Consider the following 22,238-nt stretch of genomic DNA (forward strand, 5'->3'; position numbering starts at 1 on the left):
TAAACCTGCAGTTATCCTTATCCCGAGGAGATATCCCTGTATTTGCATGCGTCAACGTCATTGGCACATGTGCACTGAAGCAACGGCACGTACATGTGCCGTTCCTTCAGTTAGACTGTGCCGTTACTGGCGGGCATGCGTGGGAGTGATGTCATCGCGGCTCCGGCCAATCACAGCACCGGAACCCGTGATACCTGGAAGTAACTCTGGAAGCGATGATGGCCGCCAGAGTGGGGTACAAGGGCGGCTGCGGGGGCTTTGATCTCAGGTAAGTAATTCATAATAAGCTAGTATGCCTTTGTCTTGCAGGGTTTTTTTTATTTATTTTTTTATTTTTTCATAGGGTTTTACAATCACTTTAAAGCGACACAGCGTCATATTGCAAAAAATGGCCTGGTCATTAAGGGGGTAAATCCTTCTGGGGCTGAATTGGTTAAGCTGATTTAAACTGAACATTCAATGGAGCTTGAAGCACATAACCTCGTTACACACAAAAACATTCACATTTCCATTACATATAGTTACATAGTAGGTGAGGTTGAAAAAAGACACAAGTCCATCAGAAATGAGCAGACACCTATATTTCCATACAGTTCTTCTATACAGTATAATGAACAACGCCACAGTAATCCGTCTTATTTATTCTGCCTTTGGGCTGGACTGAGCACACTTCCCATCCAAATGATAGGACGGCTTTGCAGAGTAATAAATAGAAGATAATATATATTAGTGAATAGAGGCCAGCGCCATCATTTAAATGAAATAGTTTAATTGCCAGCGTCCTTGCATTACTCATCCTGATAAATAAAGTTTTCTCTTGTTGTTGGGAGATGGCGGAGAATTAAAGCCATGTTTCTCTGTCACCTGCCGCCGTGGCGGAGTCTTTGGCGAGGCGACGCTCTTATTAATCACTTTTGTTGGGGTTTTGCTCTTTGACAGCGCCGGGGCTCTGCTGCTAGAGAATGTGTAATTTGTTTTAATGAACTATTATAGCCGGCCCAGGAAAAGCTTATCTGTCACACTGTCACAGCAGTTGATTTAAATAATTCAATTTATTATTATAGATAGCGGGCGCCTTCTATCACTTTCTGCAGCGGAGCCGATGTGACTCAGCGCTAGATAAAGAGCGGAACACCTTGCGAAAATCTATTACAATGAAGATTTTTTTTTTTTTTTTTTTTTTTTATAGAGGACATTCAGCTGCAGTTTTCCATCCACCTTGGATGGTTGCGTCCTTGGAGCCCACCCAGCGCAGTGCCAGGGGGGGTTTGATGGTCAGAGGGAAATCACGGTTAAAGTCGTATTAAACCCTCAGGCTTAATGTACACACAGGATGGTTTACAACCTCCCCTGAACGATTTAACTTGACAGATAGTAACCTACGTTTAAAAACGTCTATTTTGCCGCATTAATGTGGCGTGTTTGCGTTTAGAAGCGTTTTTTTTTTTTAAATAGAGTGGAACCTCGGATTGCGAGAAATGCGGTTACCAAGCGTTTTGTAATATGAGCAAATAATTTAAAAAAAATCCTGACTGTTTGCAAGTGTTGTCTCACAAATCGAGCAGGATTCAAGTCTCTACAGTGTGCAATACTGCATTTGGCCAGAGGTGTGGGGGCGCTAACAGCGTGAGGAGAAGAAAAGACAATCAACAGCTTCTGTTTGAAGGGATATCTGTTCTGAAGAGGAAGAGCCTATGTGCCCACCAATACAGCCTACCAGTGCCACCTGCCAGTGCCCACAGTGCCAGCAATCAGTGCCCACAAGTGCCACCTATCAATGCCCACCAGTGGTGCCAATCAGTGCCACCTAGCAGTGCTGCCTATCAGTATCACCTACCAGTGCCGATCAGTGCCCATCAGTGCCACCCATCAGTGCCACCTATTAGTGCTCTTCAGTGCCACCTATCAATACCCTTCAGTGCCACCTATCAGTGCCCACCAATGCCACCTATCAATGCTCACCAGTGCCACCTCATCAGTGCCCATTAGTGTAGCCTCATCAGTGTACATCAATGAAGGAGAAAAATGACCTGTTTGCAAAATGTATTAACAAAATATAAAACGGTTGTGTATTTTATTTTTATTTTTTAATTGGTATTTTTTAATTTTTGTTAACATAAATAAACAAAATAAAAAAACGCAGCAGTGATCAAATACCACCAAAAGAAAGCTCTATTTGTGGGAAAGAAAATGATAAAAAATTGGGTACAGTGTTGTATGACCGCGCAATTGTCATTTAAAGAGTGACAGCGCTGAAAGCGGTCTGGGCAGGAGGGGGGTTTAGGTGCCCAGTAAGCAAGTGGTTAAAAAAAAGGGGGGGGGATTATGGGAAATGTTCAAAGGGAACTAACACCTGCCTGCACAGTCTGAAGTCATCTGGTATTTTTACCATTCCAGTCCAGCCTGTATGGCCATTGATCAGTGTACAGGAGGCCCCGAGATCTTCCCAGTAAGAGCCCATTACAGCTGGCGCGTTTCCAGACATAAGTGTGTGGGTCTGCAGGCAATCAGCGTAGAATAGGACAACCACCTGCAGCTGTTGTACGAAGACCTTTAAATAAAACATGGACGCACTTCAAGGCCCGTCTGGGAGATTTATCCATATTGTTGTTTAAGACGTCTTCTCTGTAAGAGTGAAATTCAACATCTTGCTAAATGTAAGAGCGTTCTGTGATCCCAACCAATCGTATAGGAGAGTTCTAGTGGGTGGGTTTCCTGATGGCGATCATAGTAGATTGTGCTTGTGTAATGTGTGTTGAGTAGCAGGGTGACAACGCAGGAGCACAATTGGAAGACAGGGACAGAGCGTTGTCACCCTTTGAAAAGAAGTGTCAGAACAAGGACCTTCATGGCAGGATCACCAGGGAATATTTTCTTTTACAAAGGTTTTTTATTAAGTAGCATGGATATATAAAAAAAAATAAAAAATCAACTGACAGGCATTGGAAAAATTCCAATACATGAGACATAATTCAAATTCAAAGTGGAGTGAAAAGCAATCACAATGAGTGAAATAATAAAATAGGTAAGCTGAACCACCGTATTTAAGAAAGTATTCCTTGAAAAAAGGGTATAACACCAAGGAATATTTTAATAAAAGCCACAGAATTAAAAATATTATTTTACTATAATTTCCCGTTTTCTTATCTATTGAATTTTCACAATTGTACAATGAAAAATATCCAAAGATTTTGCCAAAAAAAAAATATTTTATATATATATATATATATATATATATATAAGACAACATTTGAAATTATATTAACAACGTTCGTATGAAACTTTAGCGACTGGGTTTGCGTCTGCTTTAACTTATGGCTCAAAGCAGAACTGCAGTCTGCTCACGTTATTTGTAATAAAAACATCTTTGCCATTCTGAAGCTTCCCTCCAACCACTTTGCATATTATTTTATATATACTGTGATTCTGTATTTGCAAAATATGCTGCATAAATCTCCCTCCACTTAAGCTGGCCATACACCATACAATTTTCTTATTCAATTTACCTTCAACTATGTAGTGCAAGGGCCTGCCTGATTGAGTGTTTAGGTCTGACCTCATATTATATGGTTCTGGTAAATCTAAAGGAAAGTTGAACAAGAAAAGTGTATAATGTATATAATATTGGCTGCAAGCATGTTAACTGTGGGCAGCTGAAGCTGCTGCCTGTTCACTTCCTGGATTTACACAGAGCCACGCCTCCAGCTCTGCAGCTCTCATTGGCCCTCTTATGACTCATCCCCCTCCCTTCCTAGCAAACTCTCATGAAAGTCAGGTCTAGCCTAGGTTTTTTTATCAGACAAGAAACAGAAAGTGGGCTGTATAAGGTATTTATTGGCAGATTTTTTTTTTTACTATCCAAAGTTAAAACAAGGGCAGATTTAATAGATGGAAAGTTGAAAAAAATGACTGAAGTTCTGCTTTAATATCTTCACAACATGCATACTAGGGCCAATTAACAAGGACCTGTCTGTATTATTTTTGGATGGTTGCAATAAACTGGGGCATTGGAAAAACAACATTTCATGTGGGGAGTGACCCCAAAACCCCAGTGCTGCAAGATGCTGCTGCTAACCACAGTATGTCCACCCAGGCTGTACCCATTGCCAGTTTTGGACACATCAGACTACTGTAATTTATAATCCATGGGTATGTTCAGGTCAGTATGGGAACCATCCTATAAAGTAGGTACCACGCAGCCCTCTTCCTCAATTATCATTCTTTTTTTGGCGATGTGTGTACGGCGCTTCCTCTGGACGGCGGTAAACATTTAGTGCTCACTTCCCTCCTCTGCCTTGTAAGCTCTTTCAATAAAGCTAATTACATAAGTGCTTAGGACAATTCATCTGTCATCTCATCGGTCAGGGGCGGCAGACATTTGCGGACAGATGTGCAGTGACCGGGCTCAGACCTGTCACATGGAAACGTGGCTGCTGGGCTCAGCGTTTTGGGGCAGAGGGGCGGATCTGACCCAGTATGCGCAGCAGATGTCCCTTCTAGGGGGGTCACAGGTCAAACGGGCATTTCTCAATGTCTTCCACCAGCGATGATTAAGTGAAATGCATTACAAACAGTGAACAGAAAAACATCACCCGGGCTGTAGGACACGAAGAGTTGGTCTTGATAGCATAATGTTCTTATATGTACCATCATGGTAGAAAATTTTGTATCAACTTTAGAGCGGAAGCAGATTTTTTTTTTTTTACAAATTTGTCTTTCTGAATGATTTTACACCATGCTTTGACGGGTTGGGATTGCCAATTTTTGTAGACCACTCTGTGATGAATGGTATTCTGAAAAGTGGAGGATGGTGATTGGTTGAACGCTACTACTGGTACTTTTATACAAAGTAAACAAAAGACAATTTTGACACTGATGGTGCTTTTCTAGTTTTGGACTTTGAGTCTGGATTCACACCTATGCATGTTTAGTGCATTTTGCAGATTTGCACTACAGTCCATTAAACATGGTTTCCTATGGAACATGTTCTGTAGTGCAAATCTGCAAAATGCAAAAAGCACTAAAAATGCATAGGTGTGAATCCAGCCTGAAGGATGGCCATGTATTTCACCATATTCTGGTCTGACGGAGTCTCTCTTTTGTTTTACAGTCTTACGGGATGACTTTCGTCAGGCCCCCAGCGATGTTGTGGTGGCAGCAGGAGAACCAGCGGTAATGGAGTGCATCCCTCCACGAGGTCACCCCGAGCCCACCATATCCTGGAAGAAAGAAAATGCCCGCATTAGTGACAAAGATGAACGAATCACGGTAAGGGGACTCTGGAGGTCTTAAATATCTCCTCTTTACGATGGAAAATGGTTAGAAGTGTTTTTTTTTTCATTTAAGGTTTTGTGGCCGTCTCTCCTGTGTAGGAAGTGTTAATGGACAACTGAATTTATTATTAACACTTGTGTCACCAATCCCCACCATTCTTATCAATTGCTGTCCCTTATTCTCTACTGGTCTTACCACACTCTTACACCCAGTACCACTTTGTCATAGTTCCCAGCTTTACCTTGTTTACTGGGACTGTACTGTCAGAACCAAATCTCTTCCTTAGTTGTCTTCCTTTTTAGTCGTATCTCATTGTTGTAAACCTCTAAATGACTGCATTGGATATCCTGAAAATCCAGTTTGAAGAAAAAGTTATGGTGAAAGAAAGAACTTGTGGGTTCAAACTTTCTATGCAAAGAACCAGTTTACTGTCCTTCAGGGTATGGGGGGGTGGACTGTGCCAGTGGGTGTAGAAAATGCCCTGGCATCAGTGCCCCATAATTGGTTTTAATGGCAGGAAGAGTGTCCCATTGCTCATATCAATGAGAAAAATAGTGCCCCATTGATGGTGTCAGTAGGGGCAATGGTGCCCCATTATTGGTGACAGTTGGTGGAATACTGCCCCGAGGGGCAGATAAGGGCAAGCAAGGGGCCAGAGATCACTGGTTTAACCAATCCTTTTTTTGCTGTATTAATACTTCACAGCCCACTCAACTGGGGACACGGCAGGGATGTGTCCCTTGCATATGTTATAATAAAGTATCCCTTTTTCTCATCTCGGAAAGTTGGAAGCTATACTGTATTTCTAGATTGTGGAGGGGCAGAAAAAAACTAAAAATCACATAGATAGTGACCGTAGTGAGTATTGTGCTGCTCCTTGGCTGAGGAACCATAAGTATTATGCCCTGTACACACGGTCGGACATTCCGACAACAAAATCCGTCGGATTTTTGCCAACGGATTTTGTCCTAAACTGGTGTTGCATACATATGGTCGGACAAAGTTGTTGGAAAATCCAATCAGAATGTGATGATGTTCGTTGCGTACGACGGGACTACTTAGAGGCTAGTATCCAATAGCTTTGGTCTCGTAATTTGATCTGAGCATGCGTGGCACTTTGTCCGATCGAAATTCTCTACAAACAATCAGAAAAAGTTTGATGGGATTTTTTTTGTCGGAAAATTTGAGATCCTGCTCTCAAATTTTTTATGATGGAAAAAGTCTGATAGAGCCCACACTCGATCGTATTTTCCGACAATATAATCCAATCAGGCATTTTCCGTCGGTGTGTACAAGGCATTATTGAGCATTAATAGCAAAGATCTGATCTTCACAAAGCTCATTTGATTGGTTGCTGTACATAACTACAAAGCACCGTGCTTATTAGGATTTGCCTTTCCAGATTTCCAGTCATTCTACTATTTACAGGATAGCTGTGTGTTGACATCATTGGTCATTGACTGATGCGCTTTGAGATTGAGTTTCATCTTTTATGTGCTGTGCCAATTATCGTGTATTTCCCATATTTGCTCAATAGATCCGAGGAGGGAAACTGATGATCTCCAACACCAGAAAGGCAGACGCCGGAATGTATGTGTGTGTAGCCACCAACATGGTGGGGGAACGTGACAGCGAGCCGGCTCAGCTGGTGGTCTTCGGTAAGTTAGACGAGCTGTTCAATCTGTGATGTCCGTTATTCCGCTATCAGAAAATAATTTGCACTGATAGAAAACATTAGGAGGAGAAATAAAGAGTGATTATCCTCAGACAACAAACCCGCATGAGCCCATTCCAGCTTCTTTCAGCAACAAATGAGAACTTTTAATTCCCTGCTTAAAGAAAAGCTCCTTTTTCAATAGACCTGTTAAGATCTCTAAATGCAACATATTAGAAATGAGGCATGTAAACCAAAGAGGGTTGCTGGTATGCAAGATGAGTAATCTTCCAATGGTGACATCTATCGCTTTGGAGAGATTTCCTCTGTCCTCCTGTTATTCTCTCCAAAACAGGAAGTGGAAGGGAAACTCTCCAGTGGGGCACAGACAGTGGATTCTTACCAAAACATTTCTTGGGATACTCTTTGAATATGTCATTCTTTGCATTGCTTCACCTGTCTCATTTTTTGATTGTCAGAACGGCCCACGTTCATCAGACGACCCATAAACCAAGTAGTCTTGGCAGATGACATTGTGGATTTTCACTGTGAGGTACAGGGTGACCCAGTTCCCACTGCCCGCTGGCGCAAGGAAGAGGGAGAACTGCCCCGTGGAAGGTAAGATTATCATATTTTAAACTATATTGTTCTGCCATCATCCAATTTAGGAGTCTGTAGTCCTTACAAGCCATTCAGTTGTGTAGGCTCCACCTGACTGTCCTTCAGCTTGCCTCTTGGCCAGATGTCCCATAAACATGTGCAGTCCGCTCCATTGGGTATGCGTGTTATTAGATATAGAATGGAGGAATGGCCAACAATCCTGCCTTGTCTTGAGGGACAGTCAAAGAGCAATCAGACAAGACCTTCAAACCTGGGGAACTGGAGAAAGTGCAGAGAAGGGCGACCAAACTGATAAGAGGCATGGAGGAGCTCAGTTATGAGGAAAGATTAGAAGAACTGAATCTATTCCCTCTTGAGAAGAGGAGATGGGGGGGGGGGGGGATATGATCATTGTACAAATACATAAGTGGTCCATATAGTGAACTTGGTGTGAGCTATTCACTTTAAGGGGGCATGCTTTACATCTAGAAGAAAAAATATTTAATCTCCAAATATGGAAAGGTTTCTTAACAGTAAGAGCTGTGAAAATGTGGAATAGACTCCCTCCAGAGGTGGTTCTGGCAAGTTCAGTAAATTGCTTTAAAATAGGCCTGGATTCTTTCCTAAATGTACAAAATATAACTGAGTGCTAACATATATAGGTAAATTTGATCCAGGGAAAATCCGATTGTTTCTCGGAGGATCAGGAAGGAATTTTTCCCTCTGCTGTAGCAAATTAGAGAATTCTTTGCTGGGGTATTTTGCCTTCCTCTGGATCAACTGTGGGTGAAGGATTGTGTATATGGGATTGTATTATTATTATTTTTTTGGTTGAACTAGATGGACTTTTTCAATCTAACTAACTATGTAACCCTCCTGAATGATCCTCTGTTCTCCAAAACTCATTGGTCCACTGAACGGTCTTGTGGTGAAGCCCATATAGAATGGTGCTGTATTGGGAAAGTATCTGCAGCTCTTTTAAAGGAGCTTCACCTGAGACCACCGACCATTCTGCAGTATTTTTAGACAGGAAATTGGTTGTAGACAAGACCACAACTTTCTCTCTGCTGTATTTAACATATGTTTATGTCTGGAAATATGACCCAGCATATGAGAGCACTGTCTCCTTGGACATTAGGGGCTCTCCATGGACACCTCCAGCTCACCAGTTTTCAGAGAAATTATTTTCAGCTCAATACTATTGTCCCAAAATTAAACTGGCATTAGGGATGACTTCCTGATTTTCCATCCCTTCCTCCCCATCATAAACACTCATGCTCCAGCAGCCGAGTTCTTCATGTTTGTTGAAAGCTCTTTAAGTGGTGACTTGCATGTTCAGCTGCACACTGATGTCTAGGGGACACAGCCATTTGCATTTCCCAGACCATCATAATAATCCTTGCTGCCTGAATGCTCAGAATATAATACAAACCACAACCTTTACTCTGGATCACACAACAAATGCCACCTTCCTGAATTTACAGGTATGAGATCCGTAGTGACAACACCCTGCGCATCTCCCGGGTGTCCTCGGAGGATGAAGGAACGTACACCTGTATTGCAGAAAACAGCGTCGGCAAATCAGAAGTGTCCGGCTCCCTCGGCGTTCACGGTAAGACCTTGTTCTTTTGTTGTTTTTCTTACTTTTGGTCCATTTCTTGTTTTTATAACGGAGTGCCATCAGTACAGAAGAATCATGGTGGAATAATTCACTAACCCTAAACATGTTTATACAGTTGAGATGTTGGTGTTGGACGTATCGTACAAAGAAACGTGATCAGTGTCACTTTTTGCTGATTTGTCACACATGCACATTGGAAGGCAGCTGTGGGGTTGTAGGCCAGCGTTTCAGTATGGAGTCGGTGACCTCTTTCGCAACAACGGCACTGACGCCTTATGATTTGATGTGCTGGATGTTGCCTAGGGCAGCTATGTGAAGCTGGTGGGTTTTGGGTCATACATGGCCCTCTTGCAGCCAGTGTATTCATTTAATGTCAAAGCGCAGCAACTAAGCAGGTCAGAAAATGTATGTGCTATAAAAACATAAATTGCTAAATCTTAACCTGAACTCCAAGCATATATATAAAAGCCACAGTAATTCGGCTCTGTATTCATTAATACGTCATTCATTTTATTTTTTCAAAGCAAATAGTGTATGATTTGGGATTTAGCTTAGTATCCACTACTTGCAGTCCAGGTACCGACTGGGGGAGGCAACAAAAGGAGCCAATCAGGTGTGCTGCAGTGCAAATAGAATGCAGATAAGAGGGAGATAGTAGAGTGATGGGAGGTGAGGCCATGAGTGTGCTGCTTCTCCATTCACTGTCCAGTTACAGCATGGGGATGGACATGATCTGGTTAAATGCAACAGAGAAAAATCATGTCTCCTTCCCTACCAGTCAGGACTGTGCTGTGTGGCATAAATGTGTAAATCATAAGTCGGGGGAACAGAAGTACAAACCACACATAAACCAGCTACCATATATGTATTTCATCTGTGTATTCAGCTGTTTGTCCTGAGTTCAGCTTTAATATTTTGTATATATTATTGGTTATTGTAAAGTGCTATAATTTTCTTGCATTCAGGCAGATATTTTCAGTACCACTAATTTACTGCTTTCACTGTGATTGACAGACAGGTCCACTTGACTCACAACTCAAATGCCATGTCATTATTCATGTCTTGCTGTTCACGTTGTCATTTTACAACATTTCAATTCAACCACACTCATCCCATCCTTATTTTTTGTTTCATATATTTTTGTCAACGTCGTTGCAGTTGGTCCATTATGTAAGTATTCATTTCACCTCATTCCATGCATGCTTGGGGCACGGGTCTTATTGTTGGATGTTACTTTTGGCTGTTTATAGGTTTTCTTGCATGTTTTTTTTCCCCCATTGTAATTCCCTTTGCAGAGAAGTTAAGCCTGTTTTACAAAATTTGCTGCCTTCCAGCATGTTGGTTTGATACCCTTTGAATTTGAAAATGAGCAACTATGGCTACCCTCACATATTTATAATATTAAAAATTACATATAGAAATAGGTTAATACAATATTATGTTAACCAAACTGCATGAATTTGCACAGAACCCTGGAAAATACATTTAATAGGTTATAACTGAGCCCTCTTAAAGTGTATACTATACAGTGCTATTTCCATTAGTTCCGGCAATATCTTGCACACCCTATGATCCATTTATATTCATTCTATACAGATTAATATAGCAAAGCCTGCACTTGAGTCCTTTTAAAATTTTGATTTAAATTTAAGCCCTGATGAAGTGGTTTGGCCCCTGAAACGCGTTGGGCTGTTTTATATGTGACCCATTAAAGGGATTTGGATTCTTAACATTTGGTCTGGTGCTCATCTCAATTGTTTATGCTGTAAATCACCTTCTGGGTACTCACTGAAAGTAGCACTGTATTGTGTGAGCCACCTCACCAGAACCGAATGACAAGCTTCCCTTCACTGCTTTGTGAAAATAAGCGTTGGGATCCCTGTGCATCTTAGATGTATCCCTTTGGAAACTACAAATATAAGGTCATGGTTATCCAGCATCCACTACTAACAATGCATGCCTTATACAATTTCTGCTAATTACTTCTCATGTATCATTTGCCCAGCTCTGGAGAGAAGCACTACAAGTCCCAGCATTCATAAAACAAACTTCTAGAAAAGGGATATGCAATTAGTGGACCTCCAGCTGTTGCAGAACTACAAGTCCCACGAGGCATAGCAGGACTCTGACAGCCACCAGCATGACACCCAGTGGCAGAGGCATGATGGGACTTGTAGTTTTTCAACAGCTGGGGGTCTGCTAATTGCATATCACTGTTCTAGGGAGACTTGCACACTACTCCTTTATGTCTGTTTTTCTGAAGACTCTCATGTTAATGTATCCACACAGCTGCAGAGAAGATTTATTTTAGACTTTCTATAATGATAACCTGCTCCTGTATTGGTCCCCTCCAAACTGATGTCCAATCAGATAAGGAACAACAGGGATTGAAGATCATGCTGGCGCCTCTGTTTGGCTCTTGAACAATCACTCCCATTGTCCTCTAAATAATATGGGAGGTCGACACCCTGCACGGTCCATACGTATGACAAATTTGCCCATCACCATAGATGCCTTGTAGACTAGCCCCTTCCCCATCGAGAAGTCATAGGTTCCCGTATAGGCATGAGTAGTGTTAGTCATGAGATTGTGACATCAGCTGACTGGTCTGTTCGAAGATTATTTAGAACCAAGACCTGACCATCATTTTAATAATGCAGAAACTATGGGTTGATTTACTAAAGGCAAATAGACTGTGCACTTTGCAAAGTGCAGTTTCTTCGTAAATAAGGCAAAGCTTCACTTTGCAAAGAATACCCAATCACGTGCAAGAAAAAAATTAAACAATGCATTTTTGCTTGCATATGTTTGGATAAAGGAAGTCTGCAGAACGTCTGCTCATTTACTAAACTCTGGAGCAACTGCTCTTGCAAAGTGCACAGTCTATTTGCCTTTAGTAAATAAACCCCTATGAGTTATACTTCCATCACTTCATACAGAGATCACAGACATTTTCCACCCTACTGGTAGATTCATGATTTGTTTGCCGCTCCTAAATCATTTTTCTCCATTGCTCGCCCTTGCACTGTCTGAATATCACATGTGGCACCTGAGTCTATTATATCACTAGTGATAGAAAGGCCAGACGGTGAGCTACACTTAAATGTAAGATGCATTAAATGGGCATCCGTTGACACATAATTTAGGCATTTTAAATTTTTTTGCAGTTTAACTCACAAAATACATATTAACATGTTTCAATGTTGTCAATCAGAAAAAAATAAAATTAACCCTTAATATAGCCTATACAGAGAAAATGCATTTAAAAAGGCAAATACAGCATAATTACAAATGCACATCAATGTGTTTTAACACATGTCAGCATGCATGCATTTTCTGCTTTTTTGTGTGCATTGGGAACAAGCCTTTAAGGGGTTAATTGTGTCATTCAGGTACATTTAGGTCATATCCCAGCCTTGTCCCACAGCTAATAAGCAGCTAATTTCCTGTCTAGCTCTTATCAGCTAAAGAGCTGGGCCCTGATCTCATGTCTAGGGTCCCTTTCATCTCTGACGGCCCTGACTAAAGTGGTAAGGAAACTCATGCCATTTTCCTGATGTTCTTCACCACTTTAAAGGGTCAGTCCTTCCAAAACCTTATCATCGCTTTGTGTAAAAGCTGGAGATTATACTGGTCTAGTGCTTGGCAATTCTGCTGCTTGCAGTCAGCTCTCCACCACAAATATTTTGTGGTTTTAAGAGGCCAAACTACAAAATTGGGATGGAAGGCGATCAAACATGTCAGTGAGTAGAACTGGAGTGGTTTCAACTTCCACTACAAATTGCCACAAAATTGTCTAAGGCATCTGATAGACATCCAGCTATTTTCCGGCAAAGAGGGACAGGGATGTAGCCTGCCCTCCTCATACCAGGACCCACTGTGCTACTCATGCCATGGAGACAGCGGAGCACACACATTACTTCTGGTGGAAATTCTTCCTCTGATCTGATTCTGAACCTCCATTTCTTTATCTCTGTCACACTTTCTGTGTGATAGCAATCATATCCAACTGTCTAAAATGGCCATTATCCCTTTACAGAAGAGGAAAAGCTAGCTGATCATTGCACCTTGCTTAAAATTGGCTCTTTTATCACACTGTTTATTGGCACCCTTAATGTAAACCTGTTGGAGGCATTTAGAGCCCCTTCATACTACGCATTTTTTTACCGTCATATCGGACATGCATCTTTTTTTAATATGTGTTGTGGTGCGCCACACTATGAGTGTATAGCATGCTACTGTAAGGGTGCATTCAATTGTTTTGATTGACCCATTACTTTGATGGGTGACTCTCTTGGCCAATAGGAAGACAGGCAGCTCTTTACACTACAGGGAGGTGTTGCAAACGGTACGTTAAAACAGTCCAGGACACAAAGAAACCAAGGCTAGGAGATATACCAGTAAGTGAGAAGCCTGCAATTTAGGAAGCAGCCTGTTCAGTACCTCTAAAGTACCAACGGGTTTACCTCCAACAACCTAACAGATTCTTATCTAATGGCACTCAGTTTGAGTGTTTTGGTCTGTGACAGTTAAATCATCTCTGCTCTGTATTTTGTGGAGATATAGCAGGGGGACTGGACACACTCCTACATAGATGGTCAGAAGAAAGATCTCAAGATATTGCAGAAGAAAGATCTCAAGAGATGGCAGCATAGTCAGAAGAAAGATCTCAAGAGATTACAGAAGAAGGATCTCAAGAGATGGCAGCATGGTTAGAAGATAGATACCATGAGATAGTAGCGTGATTGAAAGAAAAATATCAGGAGTTGGAATTATGGTCAGAAGAAAGATCTCAAGGGATGACAACATGGTTAGAATATAGATCCCATGAGATGACATTATGATCAGAAGAAAAATATCAAGAGATTGCAAAAGAAAGATCTCAAGAGATTACAGAAGAAGGATCTCAAGAGATGGCAGCATGGTTAGAAGATAGATACCATGAGATAGTAGCGTGATTGAAAGAAAAATATCAGGAGTTGGAATTATGGTCAGAAGAAAGATCTCAAGGGATGACAACATGGTTAGAATATAGATCCCATGAGATGACATTATGATCAGAAGAAAAATATCAAGAGATTGCAAAAGAAAGATCTCAAGAGATGGTATCATGGTCAGAAGAAAGATCTCAAGAGATGGCATCAGGGTCAGAAGAAAGATCTCAAGAGATGGCAGCATGATTAGAAGATAAATCCCATGAGATAGTAGCATGATTGGAAGAAAAATCTTAGAAGATGGCATTATGGTCAGAAGAAAGATCTCAAGAGATGACAACATGGTTAGCAAATACATCAACATGTTTGGAAGAAAGATCTGAAGACATGGCAGCATGGTTAGAAGAAAGATCTCAAGGGATGGCAGCATTTTCAGAAGATAAACCCCATGAGATGGTAGTATGGTCATAAGAAATATCTCAAGAGATGGCAGCATGGTCAGAAGATAGATCCGTAAGGGATATAAGAAGCTAACCTACTAGACTCCATATAACTAAAACTATCACTTCTATGTCCGCAATCATCCAACCAATTCACAAGAACCCTTTGGCATCATAAAGGCGCAGCAAGCACCCACCCTTCTGTAGATTCACCAGAGATCTTCATCCTACCTGGAGTTTTCCTTTAATACTACTATCTAAATCTGCCGTAACAGCTAAAATGTCCAGACAAACACTTTAAATAAATGACTGATTGAGAAAGAAACACGTCTACATGTAGCCGTGTTTACTGCAGCGCTGAGCCTGGAGCGGGATGCTTTTATGAATATTTAAAGCGCTGCCTTTTAACGCGAACCTTCTGGGAGCCCTTTACCGCGGTGCAGGCGAAACTGAGCTCATATCCTTGTAAATAAGCACTAGTAATTAGCGGGCACGATCTGCTTCCCAACAAGCGCTAGGAATAAGAATTTTTATTTACAGCAGATAATAAGTCCAACAATTGTTTTATGTGTAATGTAGTAACAGTCTGGAATATTAAAGAGTTACTAGAGAAACAAACACTGAGGCTGACCGTACAATAACCAGAGCTCGTAGTGTTAGCTTGCAGCCCCTTGAGCTTTTCCTGCCCACCAGGCCCATCCAACGCAGCCTTCTTCCAATGATTGAAAGTTTAAAATGTTTCCCATTGACAGGGAGATACAGGGATTGGTTCAGTGGGGGATTTACAAGCTGCAATTTAACAAATCACTTCCACACAGTTTTTGTGTATCCAGGATCTTACTGCCAACCAATCAGGGCTGAGATTATGTAAAATATCTGAATATTCAGGGTCAAATTATCATAACTGTGTAGGATTATTTATGATTGATTTATATGTGTCCTCTGAGGAATGGGTATTCTTGGGTAGGCCGTATTTCCATAAAGAACGCCCTAGGAAACAGGTAATTAATGAAAGGGTTGGGCCAGGAACAATAAGTCTGGGGAGGCAAGGGCTAGATGATGCTCAACGCTGCCCAGCAGGAAATGAAGCAGGCTCTATTTGTGAGATTGTGAGAAGCTCATAGTGTGCAGTGAACTCAGAGTAAGCAATTTCTGTACAGGATAGGAGCCCAATCATAATTTGTGGAGGTAATTAAGCAACACTGAGTGCTTAGCGGTGAGAAAAGTGTCAGTGGCCAATTTTTTAAAGCATGCTTAAAAAAGTGGAACTTCACTCTTCCAACCAACACTCATTATTTTTAATTCTCATGCTGCTAGCATTAGTAAATAGAGCAGAAAGTATATACAATTTACTTTTTTTTTACATTTCTTTAGTTACTTCCTGGTTTCTTGCCTAGGCAAATTATGCCATACATCCCAGAGAGTCTTTGGGGGGGGGGGGGGGGGGTGTTTCTCAGCTAAGCACACTCTCCTGTATGCGTGTTTGAGTTAAGGGCAGATGTATTCCAGGACATAAATGCTACATGAATTATTTGCCCTTATTCAAGATGGCCACGGGCAGAAATGCTAGGGGGGTGTTTTTCAAAGTGATATCTCAACAAACTAAAACCTAATGAATGCATTGGTTTGATTTAAATATGAAAAAATAACTAAATAGTGTTTTTGGTTTGTGGTGCTCAGAGGCAGTGAAGATCCACTTTAATTTCTTTATTTAGTCTGAATGATTTATTCTAATGCTTACTACATTCTAGTTCCACCCCAGCTGGTGACTCGTCCACGAGACCAGATTGTTGTCCAGGGCCGCACCGTAACCTTTCAATGTGAGACCAAAGGGAACCCGCCCCCTGCTGTGTTCTGGCAGAAAGAAGGGAGTCAGGTAAGTGTGATGTCATACTGATGTACTCTCATCTTAACCAATCAGGAATGCGTTTACACTAAACTGGCTCTAATCTTTTAAGATAAATGGAAGCAAAATTTTAATTAGTTGTTTCTGGCAGGATCAACATGTATTTGAATTTTTTTTGCTTTTGTCAACCAGATATAACAAAACACTTTCAATTGCAAATTTAATAGACCAAAGGTAAATAACACGTTCATTGTTGGGGTTTACATTCATTTTAGCTCTCATTTACACCAGCAGCGTTGGGCCTCCCTCCTAAAGTAAGCGAAAGGCAATTTTCCTGCGCTTCACTTCACATTAATGTGCTGCATTGGTGTTAGCTGAAAAAAAAGATTATTATGCATTTTTGCGCAGCGCTGCGAAATGGAAAAAGGAAAGCACTGCAGTGCGTTTAATACATATTGCAGCACATTTTTCTATGCATTGTGTGAACGATACACACGTACGCTGTAAAGAGAAACTTCACTCTGCCTAACCCCCCAAAAAGTTTAAATCCCCAACTTGTCCCCGTTTTACAATAAAAAAAAACATACTTACTAGATCATGGAGCCCATTGTTATTTTGCTTAAAGTAAAAGGTCCCCCTTGGCCTCTTTTCTCCAGCGTCACCATCTTTGAGATCTGGCGCATGTGCAGACACACTGTGAGTCTCTGCTAGGTCTATGGGCATGCGCATGTGTGACCTTTTCCAACCATTTCCTGGGACAGCTACGTCACGCATCCCAGGGGGTGGTTTGAGAGGTGTCACGTATGTGCACATGCCGCAGAAAACTAGCAGACGTCACGTGCCATGTTTGCCCATGCGGGACGGGCTGTGGGGCCATCCTAGCCTGGGCCAGGATTTAGGGAAAAAAGCGATTAAATTTTTTTTTATTTGAAATATAATTTTCTTTGTTAATGTGTTAACGTGGGGGGGTGGAAGTAGAGGTGACCAGGAAAAAATGGGCAAAAGGAGGTCCTCTTTAATTCTGCTGTCATCATTTTATGTATTTCAGACAGCACTCATTGAATTAATTCCTGGCCAGTGGCCGTTGAGGAATGTCGTTTTGTCTCAGCACTATGTGTAGGCTGCTGACAGCATCGTATATTTTGTCGGCTCTCACCAGGACTGGGAGGTTGTTTTTGGGTCAGGTCAGAGATTAACCACCCAAGAAGTGGTTGGATTGAAGTGTTTACAGAGGAAATGTGACCCACTTTGCCATCTCTACTAGAGAAGGGGATGTGCTCAGAGCCAGGTTTACTTTCCAGATGAAACTTTAACCAGCGGGTGATAACAGTGTCCACAGCCTGAAGATGGAATGAAATCAGAGAGTTGCCAATTACAGTTGGCGTCATAGTTTACTGAAAGCAAACAGTTGACTCTGGACATTTTCCAGCATGCTGTTAAATTTTATTTAATGTTTGATCCAGACAAAAATTCCATGCTACCTAGACAACAGTCCATTAAAGTGTATCTAAAGCCAAAACTAAAAATATCAGGACTTTTATTTTAACTAATATTCGATAAGTGAGCAAGCTAGATCTAATACAGATTTGTTTAGTAATTAAGTCAACTTAAAGTAAGCTCTGTTTTTGGCCTTACACATTAAAGTGGTTGTAAACCCTTACACATCACGTTTCCCTACAGGTAAGCCTATAATAAGGCTTACCTGTAGGTACTGGCAATATCTCCTAAACCTACACGGTTTAGGAGATATTTACCATATACACTTGCGCCAATGTCACCGGCACATTAAGAAAGGGCAGGATTGTGCCGTTTCTATAGGGCCCATACCATGACCGTCAGCTCCTACGCGCATGTGCGGGAGTGATGTCACGCAACTCCAACCAGTGACAGAGCTGGAATACATGGTTCTGGAAGGAAGAGGGGTGAAGATCACAGGGACATTGCAGGGTTCGTTTGCAGGTAAATGCAACATAATGGGCTAGTATGTGATGCATACTAACCCATAATGCTTTTACTTTGCAGGGGAACAAAGAGGAAGTAAAACCCAGCGGGTTTACTTCCTTTTTTAAGCGCAATAAAATAAACATTCCACAGTAAACTATTTGTTAAAATTCTTATCTTAGCACTTGCACTTTACAACTTTTCAATGGTGCTAACTCCTGCTCTCTCTCTGAACTTCCGGTCTACACAGGAAAGGGTTAACAGTGGACAGTGCAGTCTTCAGCTACTCTGTTAGCTTAGGGAAGAGAGGGAGTTGCAGTGGAGTGCCTTGCTGTTCTAGCCTATGGGACTGCGTTCTTCTATTGATGCACACAGTGTATGGAGACGCAGCTTCATAGGATGCTGCAAGAGAAGGGAGTCATCCCCTGAAACAGGAACCCTGGGGCAGTGGTCATGGCACCAGTTTAAACTGAACACAGGCAAGGATTAAAATATGAAGAAGCTGCATACTCATAAATCAGTTGCTGAAAATGCTAAATAGCTGAGAATTTACTATCACTTATAAGCCCTTATAACCATTCCATGCCCTGATGAGTTAGTGTGTTGGTCCAGAAACACGTTGGCTTGACTCGTTACTCGTTCATCATTTGGACTGAGAGTGAGGAAGAAACAAACCTCTTGAGTTACACCCAGAAGACCAAATAAGGGAAAATCCACCTAAAGGGAGACCTGTTCTGCTGAAAACTAAGGGGAGGTCCCTTACATTGGAGTGCTTACTTCTCACTTTCTGTTGTCTCTACAGGACAGGAAGTGAAGGGAAATCTCCCCAATGGGAGACAGATAGATAGAAAACCAACAAAGGAGTTACACTTTCGTTATTCTATCAAAAGAAGAGGTTTAGCTTTAGGTATTCTTTGGACTTTTAGCAAGGTCAGTGCTGTCGGCTTGCTACAAGTTAGAAGCTTACTGGATTTCTGGCAGAGCTATTTTTCTGTACTTGCAGCCTTTTCTACAGGATAAAACCAGGAGAGATGTGCCGATATCGCAGGAATGTTCTAAACATTTTTTTCCCCAGACATACAGTTTAATAATGTTTGGTAATTAGATTTCAGATTTTGCTGATAGGCGGTATGTACCCCTCCTCCACCTTCTGCCTGTGGCTCTCAATAAAAATAATGGAGTCTCCCATTACTGGGTCTTTTAGCAGAATAAATAAACAGAGAGAGAGTCCTATAAAGCAGAATTGGGGCCCTTTGAGGTCGGCCAGGAATGCACCTTTTATTATCTGATATTCTTAAGTAAACAGGCCAAATTACAGCCACTGTGTTAAGTAAACGGCAGGTTGTGTATTCAGGAATAAAACACAAAGCATGGCCTGACCTGGCCGTATCATAAATTTGTAGCTCAGGGGCCGCTGTGTCAAGGCCGCTGCTGTAATGAACACAGCTTTATTTTCTATGTCAGCAAACAGAGCTGGCTGTGAGGTGGGGCGCTGAGGTCTTTTGTTCTGTGTGAACGCGCTAAAATTGGTTCGTGTTTGCTCCACACTACGCATAATGACTCCTGGTGTTCATACAACCCGTGATCTGATCTGCTTAAGTGGTGGCAATTGAGATTTAGTAGACATTCATTTCAAAGAGCAAAATTTTGAAACAATGGCTGTGGAGACAAAGGCCCACTTCACACGAGTCCCAGAATAACCCTGTCACCCCAAAAGAGCTGCTGGCATTTAATGGACTCTACTACCTTACTAATTGTGACTATCCTGTAATTACACTCTGCAACACTGAAACTCCAAAAATTGGCCTTCAGCCACTTTGTTCTTTTTGTAGTTTGTTTTCTGAATGAACATGTGGAGAGAGGGTTAAAGGCACCGGACTTGCTTATGTCTGCCAGAAAAATGAATGATGGTCCTTTTTTAGGTAGATTTTGGAGGTTCTAGCTTATATAGTAGCAGCCTTCTGTCTTTGGTGGCCCTAAATTCTTCAGTAGCAGCCTTCCAATATTACTAGAATTTCTGAGTACCTTTATTGGGTGGCCCTAGATTCTAGCAACCTCCCAATAGCAATTGATCCTCGGACTCCAATATAATAGTCCCAGGGCTGAATAATGAGATTTCTGTGCCATGTCCATCTGACTGCAGCCTCTCCTGTGCTCTACTGGACATCATTCCACCTAGCATACTCATCTGAAGGTGCTCTAGCTGGTAGCCATCTTCTCGATTGTCCGGGCCATCTTAGATTTCTTTGAGTCTTGGCTCATCATGACCCTTCTCCTACAGTGGCATCCTCTTCAGGCAAAGAGCCTAGGAGGGAAGGACCCTTCTAGGTTACTCCAAATATTTATCCTCACCCATCATCCCAAATCACTAGAACAAAACCCCCCATGATTGGCCAAGGCAGACAAATATTCAAAAATGATTTATACATTTCTCACTTCTCACACTAACTACTGGAGACAACTCAACAGCAGCAGGCAGAAATAATCAATGGCCTAAGCTTAGGTGAAACCCAGCAAACACAGAAAACATAAACAAAGCTCTGGCTGACTTACAACCTAGCTTCAAATAAACTAAATATAGCCGGAGACCCTCCTGCTTAAGGCAGGGTACGGGTACCTACAGGCCTGATTTGCACTGGTAAAGCAAATCTATAGTTTTAACCCTCCTTCAAGCTACGTGAGCTATGTATGAAAATAAATTTTACTATTGTGTTTTAAATCATGTGCTTTGTGTATTTAAAGACTGTAATAGCTTCTTTCAATAATAAAAAAATATATATTGTATGCTACATAAACCTGTAATCTATAGACCAGAATAGATGATGTATCTTTACTGAAATATGGCAAAAAGTTTGTATCAGTCCGTAGCAACTCTACTGTAGCCAATGAGAATTTTGCATTTTGCTTTCAGATATTGCTATTCCCCAGCCAGCCGCCACAGACCGTGGGCCGATTCTCAGTATCACCCAGTGGTGAATTAACCATCATTGATGTCCAGATGGGGGACTCCGGATACTACATGTGTCAGGCCATCAGCGTAGCTGGGAGCATCCTGGCAAAAGCCCTCCTGGAAGTGGAAGATGGTAAGAGGATACTGAAATATTATGTGTATTAGAATTATTGTGTTAAAACCCTCCTTAAAACACAATTCCAGGAAGTTTGAAAATGATTCCTTGCAGCGGGGTGCACTGCAAAGGTTACCTACTTGTTTAGTTTAGGGCACTGGTCTCCAAACTGCGGCCCGGGGGCCAGATGTGGCCCCGTGCTTCCCTTTGTCTGGACCATATAGCACTGTTCCTCTCAATGGCAGATGCTATACCTCCCACTGACACCAATTATGGGGGACTACTCTTCCTACTGACACCAATGATAGGGCACTATTCTTCCTATGGACACCAATGATGGTGTACTACTCCTTTCATTCACACCACTGATGGGGCTCCATTTTTCCTACTTATATCAATGATGGGGTACTATTTTTTCTACTGGCACCAATGATGGGGTACTATTCTTTCCATTGGCACCAATGATGGGGTACTTGTCCTTCCACTGACACCAGAGGCTGGGCACGATTCCTCCCACTACCAGTGATTGCTCCCACTGACACCAATAATGGGAGGGTATTCCTCCTACTGATACCAACATCCAACCCCCTAAAGGCTGAAGGACAGTAAAATGGCCCTTTGTTTAGAAAGTTTTGAGACCCCTGGTCTAGGGGAGAAGGGAATCACTTTAACGTTCCTGATCCTCCTCTCTCCTGGCAAATGACCTCCAGTTCATGTTGATATCGGCACCTTAAACCTCCGGAGCGGTCTGACACCCTCTGCTGAGTCAGAGCTAGAGATCACCAATCTTTTTGGATGGAGAGCTCTCCCTCTGACCTGGAGGGGGCCGGGGGATGTCAGACCACTGCAGAGAGACCAGTACA

The 22,238-nt window shown here is 41.8% G+C and overlaps 1 protein-coding gene across 3 annotated transcripts in view; it reads left to right on the top strand.

Annotated features, from left to right (window-relative positions):
- The window catches only part of ROBO3 (roundabout guidance receptor 3), a 428,948-nt gene that overhangs the window by 354,348 nt on the left and 52,362 nt on the right, over positions 1–22,238 (top strand). For all 3 annotated transcript variants that reach the window (XM_077457778.1, XM_077457779.1, XM_077457780.1), the window contains 6 exons: positions 5,111–5,268; positions 6,812–6,932; positions 7,408–7,546; positions 9,013–9,140; positions 16,275–16,399; positions 21,222–21,393. In XM_077457778.1, coding sequence (XP_077313904.1) covers positions 5,111–5,268; positions 6,812–6,932; positions 7,408–7,546; positions 9,013–9,140; positions 16,275–16,399; positions 21,222–21,393 — 843 coding nt within the window. The remainder of the gene's footprint in view (positions 1–5,110; positions 5,269–6,811; positions 6,933–7,407; positions 7,547–9,012; positions 9,141–16,274; positions 16,400–21,221; positions 21,394–22,238) is intronic.

Source organism: Lithobates pipiens, unplaced genomic scaffold, assembly GCF_037356315.1.
Source record: "Lithobates pipiens isolate NorthernLeopardFrog02 unplaced genomic scaffold, aLitPip1_a1.2 Scaffold_27, whole genome shotgun sequence".
Classification (NCBI taxonomy): domain Eukaryota; kingdom Metazoa; phylum Chordata; class Amphibia; order Anura; family Ranidae; genus Lithobates; species Lithobates pipiens.